General features: G+C 44.4%; 2 protein-coding genes across 10 annotated transcripts in view; both read left to right on the forward strand.

Moving 5' to 3' along the window:
- The window catches only part of LOC132452589 (beta-1,4 N-acetylgalactosaminyltransferase 2-like), a 46,218-nt gene extending 40,412 nt beyond the window's left edge, over positions 1–5,806 (forward strand). For both annotated transcript variants that reach the window (XM_060045273.1, XM_060045274.1), the window contains 11 exons: positions 401–531; positions 697–840; positions 1,472–1,578; positions 1,772–1,809; positions 2,986–3,052; positions 3,145–3,255; positions 3,448–3,534; positions 3,650–3,831; positions 4,039–4,182; positions 4,272–4,500; positions 5,305–5,806. In XM_060045273.1, the coding sequence (XP_059901256.1) occupies positions 401–531; positions 697–840; positions 1,472–1,578; positions 1,772–1,809; positions 2,986–3,052; positions 3,145–3,255; positions 3,448–3,534; positions 3,650–3,831; positions 4,039–4,182; positions 4,272–4,500; positions 5,305–5,489 (1,425 nt within the window). In that variant the 3' untranslated portion in view covers positions 5,490–5,806. The remainder of the gene's footprint in view (positions 1–400; positions 532–696; positions 841–1,471; positions 1,579–1,771; positions 1,810–2,985; positions 3,053–3,144; positions 3,256–3,447; positions 3,535–3,649; positions 3,832–4,038; positions 4,183–4,271; positions 4,501–5,304) is intronic.
- A 707-nt stretch (positions 5,807–6,513) lies between these two features.
- rbbp8 (retinoblastoma binding protein 8) lies at positions 6,514–21,567 on the forward strand. Of its 8 annotated transcripts, none has more exons than XM_060045093.1 (19): positions 6,514–6,612; positions 7,378–7,551; positions 8,830–8,872; positions 8,999–9,094; positions 10,698–10,810; positions 12,121–12,193; positions 12,457–12,635; positions 12,710–12,814; positions 12,930–13,009; positions 13,176–13,243; positions 13,412–13,658; positions 14,060–14,162; positions 16,680–16,771; positions 17,084–17,222; positions 19,301–19,432; positions 19,774–19,813; positions 20,052–20,139; positions 20,698–20,839; positions 21,286–21,567. In XM_060045093.1, the coding sequence occupies exons 2-19, from the start codon at positions 7,431–7,433 to the stop codon at positions 21,381–21,383; spliced, it is 1,959 nt and encodes a 652-aa protein (XP_059901076.1). In that variant the 5' UTR covers positions 6,514–6,612; positions 7,378–7,430; the 3' UTR covers positions 21,384–21,567. The 8 variants fall into 8 exon arrangements, with proteins under 8 accessions (XP_059901076.1, XP_059901075.1, XP_059901081.1 ...); XM_060045092.1 differs by having other exon boundaries at positions 6,526–6,612; positions 7,381–7,551; XM_060045098.1 differs by having other exon boundaries at positions 6,552–6,736; positions 20,717–20,839.
- The last annotated feature ends 3,707 nt before the right edge of the window (positions 21,568–25,274 follow it).

Below are 25,274 nucleotides of genomic sequence, written 5' to 3' on the forward strand. Positions count from 1 at the left end.
GGTTCCCATTAGTGGCAACAATTGGAGCTACATCTGCAGGTGTAGAAGGGAGCTTCTCCTGTTTAAAGCGGCTCAAGTCCTACACCCTTAACACAATGGGCGAATAGGCCGCAAATGAGATTCCCCTCTTTGAAAGACCAGCAGCTGCCACTGTTATGCACATTTGTACACTTGTTACACCTCCATTTATGTAGGAGAAGCACCTGTAACTCCAGAACTAGCTTTCAGGGATTAATACATTTTTATCTTATTTGAGCTTGTTTGTGGATTAATCTACATTCTCCATCAATATTGTTAAATAAAAGGATACAGTTAAGGTTAGCCCAGAAAGTAAAAGACAATTTCAACCAAATTTCTTTATTCATTTTGGGCTAATCTGTGGCTTTGTCTTTATCTCCAGATGCCCTCATTTGGCAGAACAGAATTGCTGCTGGTTCTACTTTCTTTTGTTATCTTCAGTGGGATGAGATTCCTCTGGAAGTCTTCCAACTTTACGGTAGAGAAATTGATAGTCACCCCAAAGAAAATGTGGTAGGTCTCAAAGTTTGTTTGCATGTGCACGTGTGTGTGATTGTTCTTGTCATGCCCAGTGCAATGTTCATGTTTTAACTCAAATGTTAATTTTTTTTCTGGAATCCTTGCATATATGAAAAGTGCTCTATAAATAATGTGTAGCATTATTAATATTACCTATAGGACCCCTCCTACTGGTCTAGTTAAGCCTCTGGCTTCCTGCACATGCCCAGCGAAGTCATTCGATCTGGCAGGGAGCATTCCTACTGCCAACCGAGCAGACATTCAGAAACGACGGGCAGAGGAGTACAAGAAGCACCAGGCGAGGTATGCATGGCCACCAGTACCAGGAACACAGGATGGAACAAAGTGATGGCGGGGAGGAGAGACACTGATAAAGAATGTACCAATTTCTTAAAGAATACTTTCTTCAATATTTCAATTGAATTTGTAAGATGCTAGTTAAAGTATTTGGCCTGTTTGCTAAGACCCCAGGTTAATTGTGGACATCATCTATGTTAAGGTTTGAATCAGCCAGGGCTTTTGTTCGACTCTCTCGCGGGGACCTCCTGAAATTGGGATGGTCCATTTGATTAAAAGCCAGCACAGTTTAGCAGCTCCCATAGCTGTAGCTTTGTTTTTTCAACCCAAATTAGCGCATACAAATTGCCCTGGATAGGTAATAGTAGGCTAATAGTGGCCACAAAAAGTTACAAATTTGTTTTTGTCTGCGACTGCGCATGCCCACCACAAATTGGAAAGGGAGAATAATTTGGTATCATCATAATAGACGGAGAAGCCAGTATTGGGCTTGGCATGTTTCCTTATTGTTTGACGTTATATCATGGTCATATCATGGTCATACATTGTGTAATTGTTTTATTCAGTTAGAATATTGTTCAATTGACATTGGTTGATTATTGGTTAAGTGGCATATCGTTTTGTCTCCTGCGTCCAGAACAAGCTCCATTTTGAACGCACTCCTCTTTGCTCAATCCAACTCTCCACTGCAGTATCCCATTCAGGGTTTCACAGTACGCCCCTTGGTCCCCACTCTTATTCCAGGTACAGTACGCTGCACTTCAGTGGTTCAATAAAATCATCCCGATACTGCTCTTTAGTTCAGTTGCTTTGCAAGTGCACTGCACAGATATACATAGAGTGCAATGTGCTTTTTCCTAAGCATCATTTCGGTCTGCATTTTATATTCAATGTATTCCTCAGAAATAGTTTCACCCTGAAAGATAATTTGTTTCAGGTTTAGCGTTGCACGGGGTTCAAAGAAGCGGCTACAAGGTTGGTAACAAAACTCTGGGTGTCAAGTCAACATCAGGATACAAGGGATATTTGTGGATGTCTTTGAGCTACAGGTTAAATTTCCCTGGTTCCCGGTTACTGTTATGTCTAACCAGCATCAACATAGGTCCCCCTTACTAACATAATAATTTGTTTCTCATCAAGCAATAGTTGAAATGTCTTTTCTATCCCTTTAATGACATGGCTACGGGTGTCTCTTTATCAGGGTTTTCAAAATGGAGCTGTTGGGGACTTTTGGGTTTACTTGGAAGCACTCTTTGACTGGGAACCAAACCCCCTCACATCAACCTATTGAAGGCAGGCCTGTGCACCTTCAAAAGGTGTTTGCAGATGATTTAATATTATATTCCGTTTTTGCCAAGCCCAGCTACATTTTCCCAGCTACATGTCACTTTATTCTATAGATCTCACCTTTTTATATTTTGTGTTGAATTAATTTTTTCTTTCGAACAATGCAGCTCTTTTCCAATCTACTGTAGGCCTATTTCTGCCTTTCTTACACTTCCTTCCTTTGAATCCATAAAGCTTGAATAAACAGAGTACTGCTGCTTGACGTTCTGCAGTTCCCTTCCTGCCTTCCATCTCATGTTTGGGCAACATGGGTGACTGCAAACAACCAATTCAGATTGTGGTGGACAGAGTGTCCTATCAATGTTTAACCAGTGGGTGACTCGGTGGGCCGGTCGGCCATTGAGAGAACATTCAGGCGATAGCATACAAATCTCTCCTGAAGTGTGTGGGCTGGAACATTTTGTTCACCGATACTTAAATGAGACTCTACTACTGGGCCATTTCCAAGGCATTTCGACATCCGCATGAAGCGAAACCGGCGGCTCGGCTACTCCAGCCTCTGACGGAACTTCGTCACAACCGTGCAACAGCGACGCATTCTAGTCACGTTGTCGACTCTTTGTCGTTGTCAAATTTGAACTCATGCCATCTGAAAGGTTGTGGGATTTTTTTTAATCATTGAGCGAGTAATAATAATATTTTGGCAGTCTGATTGAACAAAGCTGATTTAGCCAGTTAGGAAAACGGACAACAACAGACAGGTTGTGAAAATTATGAATATTCAAACAATCCTTTTTCATTTGAGCACGGCTGAGAACTCGCTCACTCACTCACTCTCAACAAACTTCCTCTTGTGCTTAACAGGTATCACTACTGGTCACCAAGGGTGTCCTCTGTCTAGGGAGCCCAAGTGACGTACCGAGTGTGGAAGGTGATTCATGAACTCCGTCCTTTCAATGTGTAACCAAACCACTTGTAACTGGGATTGACTTGTATGAAATATGATTTCGGAAAAACCAATAGGTGGAAAGAAATGGCTGAACTTGGAGACGCTCAGCTTAGAGGAACTCAACAAACTACTGGCGGATGTCACCTACACCCTCCCTGTGTACCACATACACACCGGAGACCTGGGTACTCTATGAATTTTTAATTTATGTATGGGTTAAATAATGTAACTTAAAGATAAGTACTGAACAGATGCTCAGGTTTAAAATAAGTATGTTAATGTGAGCCTTCCGATATTACAGTGGATTATGTAATATGTGCGTCAAATCATATTTAGGCTGGATGTTTTTAATTAGTTTTCACTTCTTTTTCAATCAGTTCACTTTTCGTTTGAGCATCATGAAGCTGTGTTCCCAATCGCTATTCGGCAACCATCCGTACCTGTGCTTTTCGACATGGGAACAAGTATAACAAGTTTTTCCTATAAATCTTCAATTTTTACCGTTGAGTAGAATCATGAACCCTTACATTCTTCCTCTCTCTATCCCCTGCCCCCCCCTCCCCTCCCACTCTTTCAAAGACGTTAGCGACCAAGTGACAGTCACCACCAAGACCTTTATGCGCTACAAGGAGTTGAAGGTACTCATAAGAAGCCTAAGACAATTCTACAAAGACGTGGTGCTTGTTGTGGCCGATGACAGCTTTACTCCAGAAAACATCACAGAAGAAAATGTTCTGCAATACGTCATGCCTGGGGGACAGGTAGGCATATATTGGAACCATGTGCACACACACACACACACACACACACACACACACACACACACACACACACACACACACACACACACACACACACACACACACACACACACACACACACACACAACATAATGTCTTTCTTGTGCTTGGACATCATATAAGAGTAGTCAAGCATTCAAGTTGATTTGGAATCTTTCCCTTCCACAGGGCTGGTTTGCTGGCAGAACCCTGGCTGTCTCTCAAGTCACAACCAAGTACTTTCTTTGGGTGGATGACGACTTTCTATTCACTGAGAAAACAAAGATAGAGGATCTGGTGGAGGTGATGGAGGCAACACCAGAGTTGGATGTGGTGAGAATCATATTATTCATTGACTATTTTTACATTATGAATAAAGCATGAGTAGGTGTGAGGTTATAATGTCTCGTTATCCTTCATAGGTTGGGGGTTCAGTTACTGGAAACCAGTTCTACTTCTCCATCGCCTATGAGGAAGGCGATGGAGTCACTGGAGGCTGTATGGACAGGAAGCCCAACATAAAGTTCCAATCACTACCAAATTACCCACAATGCTCCATAGTCAATGGGGTGGTCAACTTCTTCCTGGCTCGTACCGATGCTGTAAATCGAGTGAGATTTGACCCCAAGCTGAAGAGAGTGGCACATTCAGGTGTGTCCCCGGCCATATCTTTAACATATAGCCCTTGGGGTTTGTGTGCATGCGTCCACAATGAATGAGAAGCCTTAAGCAAAAAAATAACTGGGGGGGGGGGCTCATTGTGAGTTTTATTTTTGCTTTACTGGTAAAGACAGGGCAATCCAAAGTAGGTCTTCAGTCTTTAATTGCTAGCTACCATCAGAGCTATTATAGAGGGTGCTATGCCGATCCTGGATGTGAAGTTACCTCATGTCTGGAGCAGTTGCACAAGCACTAAGGCTACACGGCATGATAAGCAAGGCTGAATCTCCTTCAACTTTTGCATAAATTAAAAATAATTGTTCTTTCAATTCAGCAAGCAAAATATTTTGCATAAGTTACATGTTTCTGGCTTTGAGGTATCAGATGAATTGGACAGCAGTGCTTCGTGTTGGCAGCTACTGTGACATGGGCAGCAGGTCAGTTATAAATATTCCCTTTTTGAATATGCCATAAAGATTGTCTGCTCGTCCACCATCAGAAAAACACTATAAAAATGAGAAATCATTCAGTTGTCGTATTGTCACTGTTGCGAGGACTTTCGGAGTTCTGTAATGGGGCAGATATCACATTCCTCCATTCACAATATTATCCAAATATGACCTGCCTGGACCTGGATTCATTATCAACACCTCACTTTTTCTGTTTATTATTTTCAGTTTTCCGTTATGCTCCCCCAAGAGTACAAGACGTTTTGGATGTACACCGGGAGTGCTCCTGCTACTTTATTATTCTCCTTTACATCTAATCATTGTTGTTTTGTTTTTTTCTCTATAGAATTCTTCATGGATGGTCTTGGCCAATTGATGGTTGCTTCGTGTGGCCATGTTTCCATTGGCCATCAGCCGAGAGGGGCCAATGCTCAATATGGTCGGTTCAGACACCCCGGGAAGGATGATGTGCAGTTTAAACTACAGCTGCACTACTACAAAAACCATCTACAATGTATCCACTACGGATAGGAAGAATCCTGACAGATCCATTCGCTATAAGAGGAGGTCATCTTCCAGTATTATGTACGGCTAAATCCTTTTCAGGGTTAGGTTTAGGTAAGGGTATAAATAAATTAATAAATTAATAAATAAATAAATATACACATAAATATGTGTCATTCAGCAAATACCTGTAGAAAAGTGACAAGGTGCGGGTTTAAAGCTGTAGTATGTAACCTTGTTTTTTAATTAGAATGTATGACTTATTTGTAAGACTTATTTGAACCTTCTCTTTCTAACTTCAAATAAAAGAACAATATGATGTTCAATAAGGTCTCCCCTAAATAAGGCCATGTATTGGGAATGTCTTGTCGGTGCCCTGAATCTGCTCCTTCTGCAATGTTTGTTTAAGGACTGGTAACACTCCTGTGAATATTCTGCACAGTTGTCTTCAGGGCTTTAACTGAAATGGTTGAATCCTTCTTTTTGAAGACGTATTGAAATAAGTGTGTGCTGACAATGAAAAGTCAAAAGGAAATATGTTGGCAAACGAAAGAATATCCTCAAATGAAAATGAACGAGCTTCATGTTTAAAAGAGAAAATGTAAAAAGAAGCTTGAGCTTAATGTCCTACAAACACGTCAAAGTACTGGTATAAGGGTTAGGGTTTGGTTTATAGTTTTGGTATCAGGATTTCCTTTTAGGCCTGATGAGGTTTTATGATAAGGTTTGGTTTTTGTATTGGGGTTTGGTTTGTTTTATCCCTATAAATGAAAAACAATATCTACACTTAAGATGAGCTGGCTCTTCAGAAAAAAAAAAGGCAAATTCAGCCACATTAAGCTAAGAGAAATCATAGGTTTATGGTCTCACACCTGACTCCACCCACACTTCCTGACTACCAGCATGGACCTACCTCGGGCCGACTGTGACGCAGAACGTTGAAAAAAGACGAAAACGCGACCTGCCACACCACAGGCCCGTTGCCACCACACAGGCCCCGGCTCCGTGGATGCAGCTGGATGCTATTGGGTTTCTTAGCCTATAGGAAGCCGCGACACAAGTTCTCCCAGCATGCTGTGCGGCGCGGGTCCGCTTGCGTTATTTGGATTCCTCTCCCTTCCGTCCTGCTGATCACAACACAGTTCAACATGTAAGTTTGTGGCTCATAAGCTTATTTTGCTATCACGAAGATGGAATAAGGACGCTAAGGAGGTCAAGCTGTGTTTGTTCAATACCATTTTAGCAATACGTATTATTGGCCAGCGAATACCGTAGTAAGTATACTAAGTAATAAGTAGTAAGTATGTGTGCCGTGATATATTTCCATTGCTGTTATTATATATATATCCCATGCCTTTACTGTACTCAGTTTTACTGCCGTGCTATCTATTCATTGCTGTTATTATATCCCATGCCATCTGGTCTTAATCCGTGGATGTATCATATGAACATACACCTGTTGACTCTTCTCTTAGTGGTGTTTGACCAGAGTGACGGCTGTAGCCCATACTGAAGCTCTTACTTTGATCTGAAACCGAACTTCATTAACTAAATAAACATCATCAAAATCGTATAGACAGATGGATAGATAAGTATTTGCACTATCTCCGCGGTGCAAACGTCTTGCTAGACAGGATAAGACAAAAGAGTCAAAGCACAGCAGACGACAGGAATACACACATTCTTAAAGATTACTAGTGATTCTACTTTCGGGAGTGAAAATAGTTAAATAGGTGGATAGAAATTCAGAGAAGTGACATTTTAAAGTTGTCAAAGCTAAATATAGTATACAGAAAATAATAATATATAGGCAGATATATATTTGCATATGTAAAGGCTGTATTTTCCAATCTAGGTGACTGATATTAATGAAAATTCTGATTCTCTATCTATCTATCTTTCTATCTATTTAAAGCAGTTTTTGAGTAAGAGCTCTGCCTAGCAGCTGGTTGGTGGCCGTGAGGGGACATGAGCAGCAGTCCTGGTCCCAGGAGGACCTCTCCCTCCTGCAGTGGGGCGGCCCCGCCGTGTGTTCTCTTTGAGGAGCTGTGGACACGCCTGAGGGAATGCCACCAGAATGAAATTCAAGGTGGGGAAAAGGATGGCATCTGAATTATGGCTTGGCATCTAGTGTAACAAGACTGTAACAACGGCGGTACCACTGATTTGTTGAAAACGCAAGATCCAGAATGGGCTTGTCTCCGAAGAGACGAGCCACCTCTGCTGGAGACCCGTGGAAGCAACGGCGTCCCGCCACCTAGTGTCCACCCACCCCAAAGGGGGTCCGGGGACGGTGCTCGAACTGAATGGGAGGTCCCAACCTCACCGTGTGTGTGTGTGTGTGTGTGTGTGTGTGTGTGTGTGTGTGTGTGTGTGTGTGTGTGTGTGTGTGTGTGTGTGTGTGTGTGTGTGTGTGTGTGTGTGTGTGTGTGTGTGTGTGTGTGTCGTAAAGGCGCGTTTATTAAAAATATATATATTAAAAATAATCTAGGATCCGTGAGCCTTCGAGGAATATCCGGTCGCGTTCCTCTTGGCGGAACCATGTCGCTCTGGGCGGAGCCACGTCCCTCTGGGCATTCCTCTGTCTCGCCGCCTCGAGGACCGGTCCACAGACGACTCTAGCGCCCTCCCCCTCCACGCTGCCCTCTTCCACCTGGATCAGAGGAACACGTATGTGTTCATTGACGTATACATTAGAACGATTCATTGACTACAGTTCAGCTCGCCGTGAAGCTCGGGGACCTCGGGCTCAACACGGCCCTCTCCTGAGCTTCCTGAAGGGCAGACCCCAGGCAGTGCGGATAGGAAACGCCACATCATCCACGCTGACTCTCAACACCGGCGCACCCCAGGGCTGTATGCTCAGCCCTCTCCTCTACTCCCTGTTCACGTTCGTCATCGGCCTGATCCCCGACGGCGACGAGACGGCGTACTGAGAGGAGGTGAGAGCCCTGACATCTCAACCTCAGCTAAACCAAGGAGCTGAGTGTGGACTACAGGAAGTTACAGGGAGTAGGAAATACCCCCATCACCATCAACAGGACGACAGTAGAGAGAGTCATCAGCTTCCAAGTTCCTCGGGGTCTACATCAGCGAGGACCTGGACTAGCCGACTATTTAAGCCTTGCTTCTCCACCTGCGGCTGAGGTGCTTTGCATCGTACTGATTGGCGCCAGCGCCCATGTACTCACTGACGCCACCATGTGGAAAGGGGCGGTATACCCCGGCTACCAACTCCCCCCTCGGATGCCAGGGGCCCTGTGTCTGAGCCGGGTCGCCAAAGTCTTTGTATGTATGTGTCGATGTGTAGATACTTGTATATAAAAATGAAAGTAAAGAAGCCTTTATTCTCCCTGGTTCATTTCAGGATTGGAGGCCAAAGTGGGCAAGCTGAAGAGGGACCGTTGTTTGTGAGTGCTTTGTGCTTTCTGTTTACCCCTGCTGACCACATCCCCCATATCGTCCTCATTGTTTATGCCGATATCATTTAATCCTGGCTGTTACATTTGTATCATTGATCTGTTCGGATATCATAGAGACGCACAGAGACTGGAGGAGTTCTACAGTCGCAACCAGCAGCTGAAGGAGCAGAACAAAGCCCTGATTGATACAGTCAGCCACCATGAGGAAAGGTAAGGGACGGTCCTTAAGCCTGTAGCTCACCTTACTCTTTTTTTTTTTTCCTTACACAGCTCCTTACACACCGCCCAGACAGAGCTCCAGACACACCGCCCAGACAGAGCTCCACACACACCGCCCAGACAGAGCACACACACCGCCCAGACAGAGCTCCACACACACCGCCCAGACAGAGCTCCACACACACCGCCCAGACAGAGCTCCACACACACCGCCCAGACAGAGCTCCACACACACCGCCCAGACAGAGCTCCACACACACCGCCCAGACAGAGCTCCACACACACCGCCCAGACAGAGCTCCACACACACCGCCCAGACAGAGCTCCACACACACCGCCCAGACAGAGCTCCACACACACCGCCCAGACAGAGCGCCACACAACCACAGACACACCGCCCAAGCAGAGCTCCACACACACACCGCCCAGACAGAGCGCCACACACACCGCCCAGACAGAGCTCCACACAACCACAGACACACCGCCCAAGCAGAGCTCCACACACACACCGTCCAGACAGAGCTCAACATGCTTGCCCACACACACAATGCCGCCTCGGCCCTTGGTCACTAAAGAACGCCACCTGTGTGCACAGCAGATTGGAACGTTCAGCGTTCTGTGCTTTTGGGAACAACTGCATTAATATACGATTTTACCCTTAAAGAAGAAATCCGGTGAAAATGGATCTGGGATATGTTTCGTTTGGGAGCAAAAAAACATTCTTAAGTTGGCTGTATTTAGCCGATTCAACCAAAACGCTATAAACTTGGGATGATGGGGGCATTTGTTATGGTAAAAACTAAATCATTATTTTAAATGCCTTGAAATTAAAAAAGAACATTTTATACACAGAATACCATCAGTAGTTCACCCGTCGACGCCATCTTGTTTTTAAGACTTGATAAGTAGATTGGCGAACACAGCTTGCGTGTTGTTCACGGATGTCACAATCTCTGTGTTCGTCAATCTACTTGTCGAGTTTTAAAAACAAGATGCGTCGACGGGTGAACTACTGATGGTATTCTGTGTATAAAATGTCATTTTTTAATAAACAATCTGTATCCTTAAAAAGTTATCAATGCCTCGTTTTATATTTTAAGACCCTTATTATACTACCAAGTGTCTAGCCTTTTAAGTGGTTTAAAATAACGATTTCGTTTTTTGCCATAACATATGCCCCCATAGTTCCAAGGTTATGGCGTTTTGGTAGAATCGGCTAAATACAGCGAACTTACGAATGCGTCTATACGGGCATTTTTGCTCCAAAACGAAAATTCCAACTCGTTATCATACTAAACGTATCCATTTAACACCGGATTCCTCCTTTAATTGGTGACATATTTCAGTAAAGGCGATAAAATGGCTAGATTACTTTGTTGATGATCATATAAGACAAATGACTGAATTTAAAACAAAAAAACTGGTTTGGGGTTATCTTGCTCTTTAAATTCTTCCTTTGCGTTGATTCTACATCAATTCCATCATTTTACATTTAATTATTCATTGCAAGCTAAAACATCAACAAAAGAAGTGTGTGTGTGTGTATATATTTGTTTTGTTTTTTTCTGATAAGATGTGTTTTCTATGTCTTCAGGCCCAGGGCAGAAGGGTGTGACCGCTGTGCTAACCTACAACAGAACTTCACAGCCAAACAGACGGAATTCGAAAACCTTTGTCAAAAGAATCTTTACCTTATCGCCTCCCTCAGTGAGTATTGAGACACAATTGAAATTCACAATAGCCGCGTTTAAATGGCACATCTGATCCGCATAGATATCTATGCGGAATAGATCTGTTCCTAAAATGTGATCCGAATGTACTGTATAAATGGCAGTAACAAAAGTGTCTGTTATGTCTCTCGCGCACACCTGACACATCTCTGGACCGGCGGCGACATAATGGACGTCTTATCACTATTTGGCATTGTGAATTTGATTTTAATGAAAGCACAGCAGGAGAGAGCTTTTCTCTGCCTGCTCCTTCAATTAAGAAGGAGGAGGACAGCACAGCGACGTCAATTTCTCGTCCGATCTTTATCTTTACTCCCACCTCCGCCGCAAACAAGAGGAATTTGGATGCGAGTCCGCAGCCAAGACTGGTGGGAGAGAGTGGTCTTACGGGAATTTAGTGACCAGGAATCCTTGAAGGTCCAATTGCGAACTATTGCAGCTGCCATCTCTCTAAGTTAAGAAGTATTTTAACGTTCAGCCTGCAAAAGTACTAGTAGTAGCCTACTCATTTACAGTTATCCCGGACGCGCGCGGACACTACGATACGCGAACACGTCATTAATAAACACCCATGTCCCGTCGCTTAGCAACCGGACACGCTTACCGGACTACTAACGGAGTGGTATCAAAGACGTGAATCAGTCAATAAATCCACTTTCCGTGACAGCGGTCAAGTTCGGTGTGCATGAAAGTACAGACGGAGTTCAGTGGACCAATTGCGAACTACTGCAGCTGCTCTAAATGAATCCCCAATCTATTCGGAATAAGTGCATACATGTCGATTAAAATGGACCACACCACCTCTTCTATTTGGCATAGAATTCTATGCCGAACAGATAATTGTATTCCGAATGAGGCGTATATATGATCATTTTCTATTCCGCATAGAAATCTATGCGGATCAGATGTGTCCATGTAAACGCGGCTACTGTGGTGTAGCTGCACCAGAAATAATGGTTGGTTAAATGCTGTTTTTGGGGGCAGGGCAGAGAAAAGCCAAAATATGAATCAAGGGATACAGCATACATTATGCTGTACATCATGTGTGTTTGTGCGTACGTGTGCGTGTGATCACACCAATTATGCTCATTGGCTTGCAGTGTTGAGCTAGCCCTGTTCTAGTTTCAAAGTAAAGAAACCATTATGATGCATATCATATATCTGCATTATAATATACACTTAATGTGGCCAATAAAGCAACTTGATATTTAGCCGCTATAGGATGAGCAGGTGAATACTGGATTCCAGATGGTACCTGATGATATTTGAATGAATGTTTTTGCGCAGAAAGTGAAAAGAATAGTCTTCGGGATGAAAACCTGAGGCTTATCACAGAGTTGGAGAAACTGAAAGCCTCTATGTAAGTTCCTCATTCAGCACTTTTCTTGATTTCATTTGTCTCTGCCAAATTCTGACAAATGCATTATTTTCTAAATAATTACTCAATCATGTTTCAATAGAGAGAAGTAGAGATTGTAGATAGAGATTTGGTCTGTAACCGTTGTGTATTATTTGGTGTCCCTCCCAATCTTTTTCCTGCTTTAAAGCATCCCATCGTTTCATATGACATACTAATCTACAACTGGTAGGTTATTGAATCAGACATCTTACCATCTTTCCCAGTTCGGAGCCCCAGCGGTCCATGTCGCCGGACCCAGAAGACGGCATGATCCCAGACTCTCCCATCATGCCCAGCTCACTGCCAATGGCCAACAAGCTGAAGAGAAGAAAGAAGCACTGTGACACCAAAATGCGCTTTGCAGGGACGCCCCTGCCCGAGTCTCACTGCTTGCCGTTAGATGGTCAGTCTCCAGCGCTCTATGTCCCACATCACTGTGCTATATGTAGAACACAAGTTTGTTTTTATTCCTGTCAGACACAGGACTCGATCAGGGCCTTCTGAAGGCATCCTCCAGGAGACACAAGAAGGAACTCGTACTCGTACCTGAAACGTGTGAGATGGACGCGTGTCAATCCACACGTAAGCCTTCCCGCAAATCATTCTAATGTTTACGTCGTTGTTGTGAATTAAATTCATTTGAAATAAAGGATTCTGTAAACGGGGCAGAAACAGAGCTCTTCTTCTCTGGTTTCAGGAGACTTTGATCCCAACCTTGAAGACGTGATAACCGAAACCTGCGCACAGGATCTTCCCTCATGTCCGATGGGCTACAGAGTAATGATGCAAATATCCACAATTGCTTTGTTCGTTGGCTGATCTATGATGTCATGTCTTACACAGCCCAAAAACAACGACTTGACTAAATCTTTCAAATATCCATAGTATTTTTGAGATATTAACTTTTTACAATTTATTTTCTAATTATTTCCATCATCTGAAGCCTGAAGAGGAAGCCGCTATTCCCCAAATCAACTTGATTCCTCCCTCAAAGTGCAAGCTTGGCACAAGGTAAAGCTGACAGCCATGTCCTGTATCTTACTGTGGGGGTATCTTCTGACGTTGGCAATCTTTTAAGATCTCCTGAAGATCTGTGTGTCTATGACTTAATTAGAAATGTCTATTTTATGCTTGGTATGGAACAAAGCTTGTGATGACTGTAAACTGTTCTGCCTGCAGGCCACACAGTGTCTCTGCGCCGATGTTGTCCACTTCTGTCTACCTCCCGAAATCCACCTTGGGAGAATCGCCATCCCTCCTCTCCACAAGCAACAGGCCTTCTGGGGATCGCTTTGTTTCCAGACCCAAGCGCAAGAAAGTGGATTCCTACCATGAGGAGGCGGAGGAAATCGCCCCATTAACCCCTCCTCAGGCCGCCTCTCCAGGCCGGCCACATATCACGCAGCCACCCCACCCACCCACCAAGGTCCGGTTGGTTTACAGACATATTGGTTTGCATGTTTAACGTAGCTTTTGCCATTGCATTTAAAAATAAGGAAAGGGGTTGAGATTTGGTCACAGAATATTCTACATTGTCAAGGGGGAGAAAATGTGTGGAATAATAGGTTCATATTTTTGCATAAACCAAGTGGTCGATTACAGTGTCCTGAAGTAATGGCTAGTTATTGATGAAACACTTTTGCCGTGTGGCGAATGTTACAATTGTAAAACAATAACTGATAGACTACTACCAACTTACTCATGTCTGGTGAAAAACAAAAGTATGTACTTGCTTTGTTTCAGAACCTTAAGTATGTAGATGACATGATATTCTATTACATCATAATTGTTATGAATGCATTACATGCTTTGGTTGTAATACGATAGGTCTTGGTGAGACCTGCAAGAGACACCTCCAGCAGGGCTTTTCAAGAGGCCAGCAAAGATCCAGATCAAGATGTGACCACCGGATTACCTTCCCCAGATCATGGTGAGCTCTAACTGAAGTACCTGGAAATCTACTTGTCTATCAGCAAGCATTTATGTCTGACACACTGGCGTAGCCAGGATTTTTCAACAGGTTGGACTTTTGCGAAGTAGGGTGGGCCACTATATGTTATGTTCAATTATTTTGATTTCGATAAAGGCAGTATAGCAATTGTCCTGACATTTTAACAAAACACATGATTTCATCACAGATCAGACGATTAATGGCAAACAATAATAGGCTACATTGATAAATACATTCTACCGTAATATTCGGACTATAAACCACGCCTTTTTTCCCATTTTTCGATTCTGCAGTTTATATAACGGTGCGGCTAATCTATGGATTTTTACAGCTAACGGCCTCTAGGGGACCTCCTAGTCTATGGATTTTACAGGTTACAGTCCACCAACTTTAACTCTATGGGCTCTATAGTCCTTTTTCCATCAGATTTTCAAGCGAATTAACTCTTAAAGCGAATTAATTTGTAGCGACATAAGAAGCGCCTAAACGGTTTTCCATCGACAGAATGATTATAGCGAATTAAAATTGTGTCACAATGCCCCGTGTTGAAGCGCTCAACAACGTTCGAACTCTCGTTGTCAATACGCATGCGCGACATTCTATATCGCTTCAGCCGTTTTCCATTACTTTTATGTCGCTAGAACTTTCCCAAAGCCACCTCTGCAGAGCGAATTAACTTAGTGCGACAAAATCGGCGTTAGAGCGATATAACCCTTTTTCCATCACATATGTCGCACTAACTTTTGATGCGCATCATTTTAAAGCGCATTATCTTTTTGATGGAAAAAGGACTTATGACCGGTCCGCGCCCCCCCCCCACCTTTAAGCGGCGGGCTCCAGTGCGGCTTATATATGTACACATCATTCAATTTAGCTGCTGCGGCTTATTCTCCGGTGCGCCTTATAGTGCGGAAAATACGGGTACATTAAATCTTTGTGACATCGTGATACTTTACTATTTTTCGTTCCTTCAATTTCAAGTTAATTCCGGGCACTTCTGATAGGGTTGGCCAGCTGTCAATCATAGTGGTTATGGCCCACCTTGGCCCTCATGTGACTACCGCCTGGTGGGACGACCTTTGTCTACAGTTGGGCACTAAAAGCCACCAGGAGAATTCTGACCGGCCCGGCCCACCACCGGCCCTCCACCAAGTCTACGCATTTGGGGAGGACTTAACGAAATATGAAATCTAACCACTAGATGGCACTACGCAAATGCACAATATTGACAATAAAGTGTAGTTTTAAAGTTTTTATGTTTTTTTATTAATAAACAGATGCTGAAATATAACATCAAAATAAAATGATACAACTACTATTATACATCATAAACCCTGCTCGCTTGCATCGGCTAACATTACTTAACTTCTGCTAGTGGAGGCTTAGCAGCTCTTGGTCAAATGAATTAGCCTACTTAGCTTGACTTTCTAGCAGTAGCAGCAAGGCTATAAAGAAAACCGAACACTTACTAGTAGCCACTGACAAACAAAATGTGGTCAGTCAACGACTATTTAATTGGCTAGGTCATTAAATCGTCTGAAATATACCAGCACATAGACATTTGACTAGCTTGTGCTAGCTCCCGCCTAGCAATAACGTCAATGATTGAGCTCTGGCTAACTGTTTTTCTGTCAATTCACCTGCACGACTCGTTGATGCCTGACTTCGGAATAAATCTGTTATTTTTGAGCACTTAGATGCATCCTCCTTCGCCATCCACTTCTTCTTTATTCTGGCCTTTTCAGCCCCTCCTTTCTCCTTTCTCTTCTGGCCTTCCATGAGTGCCACAACAAGCAAGCAACCACGTAAATCCTTCCACTGTCTTGAACTTGCGCGCTTTCTCTGTCTAACGTATCTTAGGTCATGTCATTAGAAGTGGGGCCACTCATGTATCCCCCTACATTTCCGAAAATAGACTTGACCTGCAATCTGTTTATTGGATACAAGCATTTCCCAATCCCAGGAGTCTTTGCTCCATTCTAAGTCAATTCAAGAACAAAGAAATTATACTGCAGCTCGTATTTTTTTTATTTATGACCATGAAAGTTCTGTAACGCTTGAATAAAGAATTAAATGAAGTAAAAAAAAAAAAAATTAAAAGATGAATGCGATATAGATAGTAAGTGGTATAAATATTAGTTGGACGTTTGCTTACATTATATAGTATATCTCGGGGATTTTCACGGAGGGTAGAGCCTTGAAGTGGTTTAAATAATGCTCAGGGCCGCCCTGCAGACGTCTCACAGCCACTCAAAGTGATTGTGGGCCGGTCCACCTGACTTCACTGGCTGACCGGCCGGCCGACCGGGAAAACTCCCGATCGTCCCGACGGCCACTCCGCCTCTGGTCCCAATGGAAACTCTCGCCTTTCTTAAAAAATAAAGCTTAATTTAAGACCATTTTACTCTACAGTACTTTCTGTATTTTCTGCAGGAAATGCCCTTTCTTGATTTGTAATGGTGATGTTAATATTGGATTTTCTGGTGTTTTTTCCAGCTGAAAGTAAGCCCACAGTAGAGCCTTTGTGGAGCATGGACCCTGCGTTGGCTCTCTCCATGTATTGTACGCAGTCCGTGGCAGTTGCAAAGGTACCCTCAATATATGGCAATATACTGCCATAATGTTTTAAGTGGATTGGCCTTTTGTTTTTTCCAAACTAAATGTATTGTACTGTGCAGGGGTAGGCATGCATTTTCGACATGAGACAGAGGCAAGACCATAATAGACAATACATTTGTATTTGGGTCCGTCACTCTACAGTTTGTCATATCCATTTGTTGATTTGAAACCTCTACTCTAATATTATTCTGAGGTAGGTGTGACCATTTTAGGCATTGGTACATGGAACAAGTTAGCGTTTATAATCTCATATTATATACAATTTCTATGCACACCAATAGGAAGTGCAAGGAACTGAGAATGAATCTGCTAACCAAGACGAGACTTTCGTAAGTCACAGCCTTTTCCAACGTCAAGGACACTGTAGCCAAGACAACAACGAAGACTCTGATGATGACGACGAAGAAGCCCTTCCATCAGGTAAATTAACAACATTCCATAACGCTGCTGCCTTTCATTGTCGTTTGCTTCAATTTATAGGTCCCATGGCATGCTGCTTTATGGATGCTTTAATATAGATATTAGTGGGCCCCTAACACAATATTTGAAGGAGTTTCCGAAATTCAGCCGTGGTGCAGAATACAGCCACTAACACATTGAGCTTTCCCCAAACGTGCCGTTTCAGTGTCTGTAGCTTTAATGCAAATGAGGAGGAGAGAGGCGGGTCAAGGAGGAGGGTGGGGGTGTGGCCCTGAGCAGCTTGCGGCCATGGTACCATGCGCTCTGTTTGCAGTGGATGTATCGCAATGGCGAGGCGCACACAGCCTTTGGCCGTGTTCTGTAAATATTCTAGAACAGTCCGGGTGCTCCGGCGGGAGTCCTGGAGCTCTTTATCTAAATTATATCATATTATACATAGATATCTATATCATATAATACATATTCTCACGGCCAAAAGCTGTGTGCGCCTCCAGACGATATTATGAATCACAAACGACTGCGTCGGGTTCTGCGACGTCTCTGGTTCTTCCACTTCCACATCAATCTGAAGTAGACGCTGCCCGCTGCCCGCTGCCCGCGGCAGCGGGCAGCGGGCAGCATGTCGCAGTTCATGGACTTCAGGGAGTCAAAGACAAAGTTCCTTTCCCCCAATTCCTTCTCAACCATGGCTGAGATAACCCCAACTACAGTCTCGTTGTGGAAATACCAGAGACGTCAGAGAACCGACGTGTTATGCGCCATAACACCAACAGCAGAACAGTTATCCAAATAACAAAGAAGTGTACAAAACTTGTGTTACAGTGTGTGTAAACAAACACGCGCACGCACGCACACACACACAATTGTGGCGCTCGCACGGTCGAAGCTCATTGTCTCATTGGCGGGCCAAATTCTCTGGGCGGGCAAGGCAGAGGAAGGGGAGGTAACTTGGCCCCTTATGACGACATATTGGGCCACACTCCAAACCAGCGTGTGTGAGCTTCCATTTTTTCAAAGGCGAGCAGGATACCTAGTACTCGTTTTACACTGAACGCAAGTTATAGCCAGTGGGGGACAATAGAAAGAAGAAAACCTCATAAAGTGAGATTTCCATGCCATGGGACCTTTAACTTATTACAAACAAAACAAGATTGATAGGAAGATGCAGATAGGAAGAGTAGTGGACCATTCTGGGTTGTTCAGAAATCTAGACTGCCTCTAATGACTAGGGAGGAATTTTGGGGCAACGTCTTGGAAAGGACTCATCTAGAGTCGATTGAAAATGCTCCAGTGATGGAAAGTAATGCCACATATGATGGAGTTTTGCTAAATCTTCGGACCACAGGGTATGTTTATGAGTATGAAGTACCTTAGCCTAACCAGCATGGCTCTAAACAGACATTGCTTGAGCAAGATTTTAAAATGTGTGTACAGCAATTAATTTAGATTTTTATATATTAATAATGATATCTTTATAAATTACAGAATCTGCAGTAGTAAAAAACTGCAAGGATACAACTATTATTATTTTATATATATATATTGTATCCGATTAATTGCTAAATTCATTAATGTTATCATTATATAACAGCAATAAAAAACAGCTATATATGAGGGCTGTACGGTATGGACTAAAATGTATATTTCGGTGTGATTTGAGGCAAAGACGGTAACGGTATTATATCACGGTATGTGGGTGTCGCTGTCAAATCTGTCCCTGGGAAAAGTAAGGTTGCGCCGAATTGAAAAAGGAACTACGTCTCGTTACCATATGTTCAATTGTTACGCCGAACTTTACTTTTTACTTGAAAAAGTAGTTACGTAACTGTAATTACTCTTTACTTACTTTGTAACGCGTTACATACAACACTGTCTACCGGACACACCGGTCTCACTGTATCGTCAAAATCCATACCGTAGTGCAAATTCACACCGGTGTACTTTCTATACCGTTTATACCGTACACCCCTAATATATATATAACTCTAACTAACTAGCTAACCAACTCTGGGCTACTTGAGTGTATGTGCCTGCTAGCGGGTACATCCCATCTTATCCTTGTTCCTGTCATTAATCAGGGCGATTCCAGAAGGCTAACAACAGTATTGACAAAATGTTTGACGTCACCGCCTTTGGAGAATACAACTCTGATAACAGCAGAAGTTTTGACCACAGCCAGCCGGGTCATGAGGAAGCAGAGGAGGGAAATGGTGAGCCTATCACTTCATAAAGGAACGCACCGAAAGCCAAATATGGTCATTATTCAAAGAGTTGTTCAACCAGTTGGCAAACAATTCAGCAGAATGTGTATATTAAATCTATCAAAGCTTCTTCTTGCAATGCCTTGTTGTAATTTCAGCAAGGACTGACGTTCTTCATTTTAAGTTTGGCCTGAACTGTAATACTGTATTAAAGTATATGTGGGGAGAAGAGGAACAATGGTTTGCATCGTTTTACCATGTAAACCCCGTTAGTTCATACTGATCGGGAGTTTTCAAGTAATCATCTCAACTCCTGTGTCTTATCTTCTCTTACCTTTTCAAAATGAAAGCGCGCCTTCAAGGAATTGATAATGAAGATCAAAAAGAACGGTAATAATACCTTAATTTTTACCAATCATGACTTTTACAAGGAGATTAGGAGAGAGGATTTGTAGTTACATTTCACACAGGTTTACACACACACACACACACACACACACACAGTATACAAGAACGATACCATTATTCAACCTAGTAAGGGAAAACTGTTTTGAGAATCTACCCACAAATGCAAATCAGAAGATGCTGTATTTTTTGTCACCCACTTTTCTCCCCATCTATGGTCAAGGAACCCAACGTTTGCTCACATAGCGGTAGTTCGCAAGAAGGAGGAAAGGCAGAAGCTGAAGGGCAGCACATGCAAGGAGTGCGATATTGTGAGTGTTTGCTTGTTTACCAGACACATGCAGTCACACGCCTGATTAGTCAACAGGCTTATTCTTGTAGCATGGTATTGGTTCTGAAGGGTATTGGGCTACAACCCGGTATGTATCTATTAAACGTGTCCCAGAGCGTGATCGTCCGACTTTTCTCGTGCTACACAGAACGAAATGTAAACCAATGCATTTAGAATAGATGAGTTTCTCAGAGTTTTTTACGACATTTAAACCAATGCACAACATCCTGGATTTTCTTTTCGATTTTTTCTCCAGCAACATGTTACATTTTTAGAGACGTTATTTTAATGTGTTTCCGCTGTGTACCAACGTAGTTATACTACATTGTGGTGTGAGACTGGGTTTAACGGAGGTGGTTCATTTCAGGTTTTGAGGAGGTCTGCTTAAAAAGTTGGAAATCTGATTTTTATTTTGACATACCCATAAATATAGCGTGCGCTGCATGCAGAGCATGAGTATTAAATCGCGTGATACCAGGTTGCAGGGTAAAACTGCATTCAGGATTGTGTTTTTTAACTTGAGCTGACTCTTTGACAGTATTATGCCCATCTCCCAGAGGAGGAGAGACAAAAGAAGCTGTCTGCCTGTTCACGCCACCGCTTCCTGTATATCCCGCCGTCTACCCCGGAGAACTTCTGGGAGGTTGGCTTTCCGTCCACACAGACCTGCATAGACAGAGGTAGGACCACAGCCTGTTTTACATGTTTGACACTCATTTTTTCCTATCGTGACCTGAAGAGAGTTTCAAAACAAAACACCTCTGTGTTATCCTAGAAAGCATTGCACAAGGTCACTGCCAATTGGGCTATTTCATGTAACAATCCAACTCCTTCTGCATATAGTCATGTTATAATAATCCAACTCTTCCTATGAATAGTCATGTTATAATCCATCTCCTCATAGGTGTATTGATGTTATAATAATCCAACTCTTCTTAGGTATAGTCATGTTATAATCCATCTCCTCATAGGTGTATTGATGTTATAATAATCCATGTTATAATCCAACTCCTCCTATGTAAATTGATGTGATAATTATCCAACTTCCTATGTATGTCATGTTACAATCTAACCCTCCTAGTTATATTCTTCATTTGTTCAATTCATTGGTGTCTTTTCCTCCCAGGTTATATAAAGGAAGAAATAAATCCACAAGCCCGCTTGCGGAGAAGACAGCCTCTCACTGCATTGTTTTCGCCAAAGCGTAAGGAGAAGGACACCTGAAAAAAAGAAACAACATACTGCTCTGATTGCATTACATTTAGAAAGAGAATGACTGAATTTGATCAGTCTTAGTACTAAGACGTACTATCAATCTCTAGACATACACAATCAATACAAATGATGCTATTTCTCGACAAAAACTTTGTAAATACAAATCAATAAAATATATCTATCTAAAGATCTAGATCTATAGAAATATATATATATATATATATATATATATATATATATATATATATATATATATATATCATCTCATATGGTGTGTATATATGTCAATAAAATATTGCAATAAAAGGCGCAGACTTTTTCCTTCCTAGGGTTACTGTTAGGTAGGAGGGTTAGGTACAGGGTTAGGTACAGATTAGGCACATCACCCTCAGGGCTCAGTGAACAGGCGGTCCCCACAGGAGTTCCCCAGCAAGGGTGTGACCAGTATGATCTCCTAACCTTTGGTATTTCTTACCTTATCACTTAAAACAGTTGTGGTTTAGGAGCCCAGAAAGTCCATCATTACTCTCAACACCTTTAGAATCGGTTTTATGTTCTGTCTCTGTTCCAAACACTCATTTTGTGTTTTGGCGTACTCCTAAATCTCTTAATTGAATATTCCTTGGATACAGTATGTACTTTTAAATTGTAAAAGTACCGGCCATGGTCTTATCAAGCAAAATGTGAGTGTTGAATAGCAACTCGCCAAATTAGCCTTAGAGGTAATACCTTACTCTGGATGTGTGACAGATTATTGGTAAGTGTGCGTATGTGTCTGTGAGTTCAGGTAAACCAGTTAAAGTCTTTAGTTTGTTAATGATTGTAATATTACAGATACTCAGGTCTGCGTCTGTGTCCTAGTTTGATCTGAGGTGTTGTTTGTTTGGTTTGTTGTCTCTTATGTCTCCCAACTCAGAAAAGCGGGAGAAGTTTTCTTCTCCTTCAAAGCGTTTCCTAAGCTTCTTTTTTTCCAGTTGTATTCTGATACTTTGAGTGTCCCAGGTTTTCACCACAGACGATACCAAGTACAGCAGTACTTAAGCCCCTTGAAGTCACTGGGACCTGGTGGTTTATAGCTTGATATTGACTTCACTAAACCGTTGCTTTGTCTTATGGTATCACTTCATTAGTTATGGTTCCGTGCCCTGATGGAGACCTTTGGAACATAAAGCATGTCGATGATTATCAGCTCAATCTTTACTCTCAGAACCTTGAGAACCGTGTTATTGTTCTGTCACACTTCTAAACACTTCTCTTTGATTTTGGTGCAAACCTGAATCTCTTCATTCCTTCCTTGCCTTTCCTTGAATTTGTGCTTCTATATTTCCTTACTACACGGGCAGCACATGTTTCATCACAGAGAAGCTAAGGTACAGTTTCCTGAATTCATTTCTTCAATTTCTTCAGATGACTGGTGACGTATTCTTACCATATTAATATATTGTTACTAAATTAATCTGTTTTCAGTCCAAGGTTGGTGTTCCCTGGTTTGTGGTGTAAAAGTGACGCTGATGTCAGTGAGAGAACCTGCTTAAATTAAGGAACATGGGACATAATAAAGTCAATACTTTCAGGGGGGATGCGTGTGAAACAGTTATGGCCGGGCCGGTAGGCTCCGGCGTTAACTGTGTGGGGAGAAAACAGCCGTCTTTAGTAAGGAGGTGTTTCCCGCTGTCACACGCTCCTCCCTCGCCCCGTAATAGCCGGCGCTCATGGGGGGGGACATCGCCCCATGGGCCCGCTGCCCGAGGCCTTTGCTGGCCGCTCGCCGCAGCCTGCGATGGAGGCGGGCGGGGCCGGTAAGCCGGGCGAGGCTGCCTTCGTAAAGGTAATGAAGGGCTGGCTCGATCAATAACACGAGGTTTATTGACGGCCTGCCTATATGTGGTGGGAGATGCGTGAGAAACAGTTACGGCCGGGCCGGTAGGCTCCGGCGTTAACTGTGTGGGGAGAAAACAGCCGTCTTTAGTGAGGAGGTGTTTCTCGCTGTCACACGCTTCTCCCTCGCCCCGTAATAGTCGGCGCTTGTGGGGCGGGACATCGCCCCATGAGCCCGCTGCCCGAGGCTCTTGCTGGCCGCTCGCCGCCGCCTGCGATGGAGGTGGGCGGGGCTGGTGAGCAGGGCGAGGTCGCCTTTTTAAAAGCAATGAAGGGCTGGCTCGACCAAAGACACAAGGTGTATTGAAGGCCCGCCCATGCGTAGCAGAAGATTCGTGCGAAACAGTTATGGCCGAGCCGGTAGGCTCCGGCGTTAACTGGGGCACGGGGAGAAAACAGCCGTCTTTAAGAAAGAGGTGTTTCTCGCTGTCACACGCTTCTCCCTCGCCCCGTAATAGCCGGCGCTTGTGGGGCAGAACATCGCCCCATGGGCCCGCTGCCCGAGGCCTTTGCTGGCTGCTCGCCGCAGCCTGCGATGGAGGCGGGCGGGGCCGGTAAGCCGGGCGAGGCTGCCTTCGTAAAGGTAATGAAGGGCTGGCTTGATCAATAACACAAGGTTTATTGACGGCCTGCCTATATGTGGTGGGAGATGCGTGAGAAACAGTTACGGCCGGGCCGGTAGGCTCCGGCGTTAACTGTGTGGGGAGAAAACAGCCGTCTTTAGTGAGGAGGTGTTTCTCGCTGTCACACGCTTCTCCCTCGCCCCGTAATTGCCTTCTCTGGCCGCTCGCCGCAGCCTGCGATGGAGGCGGGCGGGGGTGGTAAGCCTGGGGGCCAGGAGGAGGAGCTGCCGGCGACCCCGCGACAGTGGCTGCCGGGGGCCTATGGCGGCGACGGGGGCTTGGAGCGGAGCGCTGCCGCCCGGGTGGAGGCGGAGGGCGGGAGACGTGTCTCCGGAATTTCTCTACCTCCTCGGAAGCGGCCTGCATGTCATCCACCATAGATGACAGACGGTGCCCGAACAGCACGTCCGGGCTGATGGGGCACTCCACTCCAACTGCCGCCTCATCGGCTCAGGGATGCCCGGGGTCTGCTGCAGCCACAGGTTCCTCTGTATGAGGTGCTGCCATGCCGCTGTCCGGGCCACTGCCACCGCGCCGGTGGAGCAGAAGCAGAGGATGACACCGGCGGTTTTCGCCACGTCGACTGCCTGTTCGGCCAGACGATGAGGGTCAGCCGCCATGGTGGAGATGTTATTCATAACAGCCTCTTGCTGCATCATACACCGATGCGCTCTGTCTGTAAGCTTGGCCGTCAGCTGGTCTTTGGGAGTGGGGCAGCGGTCGCTGAGCCCCGTCTTCACTCCAAAGACAGCACACAGAGCGGGTTCCAGCGGCGGTACCGCCCTGTAACCCCGGTCAGTCACCGGGGCACCGAGCCTCCTGGGCTCCGCCGCAGCCCCACTGAAGTACGGGCTGATGGCGGGAAAACATCGGCCGGATCGGGTCGAGGTTTGCGGCTGCCCTGGCAATAATGCCCGGTAGCTCTGCCACCAAAGCTTCAACCATTGGAAGTGAGGTGGCGGCAGAGACGGGCAAAGCTTCTGCCCCGGGCCTCTCAATTTGGAGAGGGGAAGCCGGGGGAGACGCCCCCTCCTCGTCGCGGTCGGAGTCGTCTGACTCCGAGCTCACAAGGAGAGAGAGGGCATCATCGAGCGGGAGAGTAAAGTCGTCGGGCCATTCAGCAATGGCGGCGGCAGTGTCGGCTCTGCGCTGTCTGGGGAGCGCAGCATAATGCCGACACAGGCAGGGCGGCGAGAGTGCCAAGACGGCATGTTCATGCCCAAGGCAACCCTCGCACACCTCATGGCCGCCATACGGCAAGATGTAACCCGTGTTACATGTCTTGCAGATGCCGTTCGCCGTTGAGTCCATAATATCTATTTATTTACTTCAGAATGCTACAGGATCGTCCTGAAGAAAATGGGAGCAGAACGTCCGCCGGCGCTCGAATATATCTGCG

The sequence above is a fragment of the Gadus macrocephalus genome, chromosome 23, assembly GCF_031168955.1.
Source record: "Gadus macrocephalus chromosome 23, ASM3116895v1".
Classification (NCBI taxonomy): domain Eukaryota; kingdom Metazoa; phylum Chordata; class Actinopteri; order Gadiformes; family Gadidae; genus Gadus; species Gadus macrocephalus.

Coding starts and splice junctions, on each gene's coding strand:
- rbbp8 (XM_060045093.1), top strand. CDS start 7,431: ATGAGCAGCAGTCCTGGTCCCAGGAGGACCTCTCCCTCCTGCAGTGGG. Junction 8,873..8,998: donor CTGAAGAGGGACCGTTGTTT/GTGAGTGCTTTG, acceptor CGGATATCATAG/AGACGCACAGAGACTGGAGG. Junction 13,010..13,175: donor CATGTCCGATGGGCTACAGA/GTAATGATGCAA, acceptor CATCATCTGAAG/CCTGAAGAGGAAGCCGCTAT.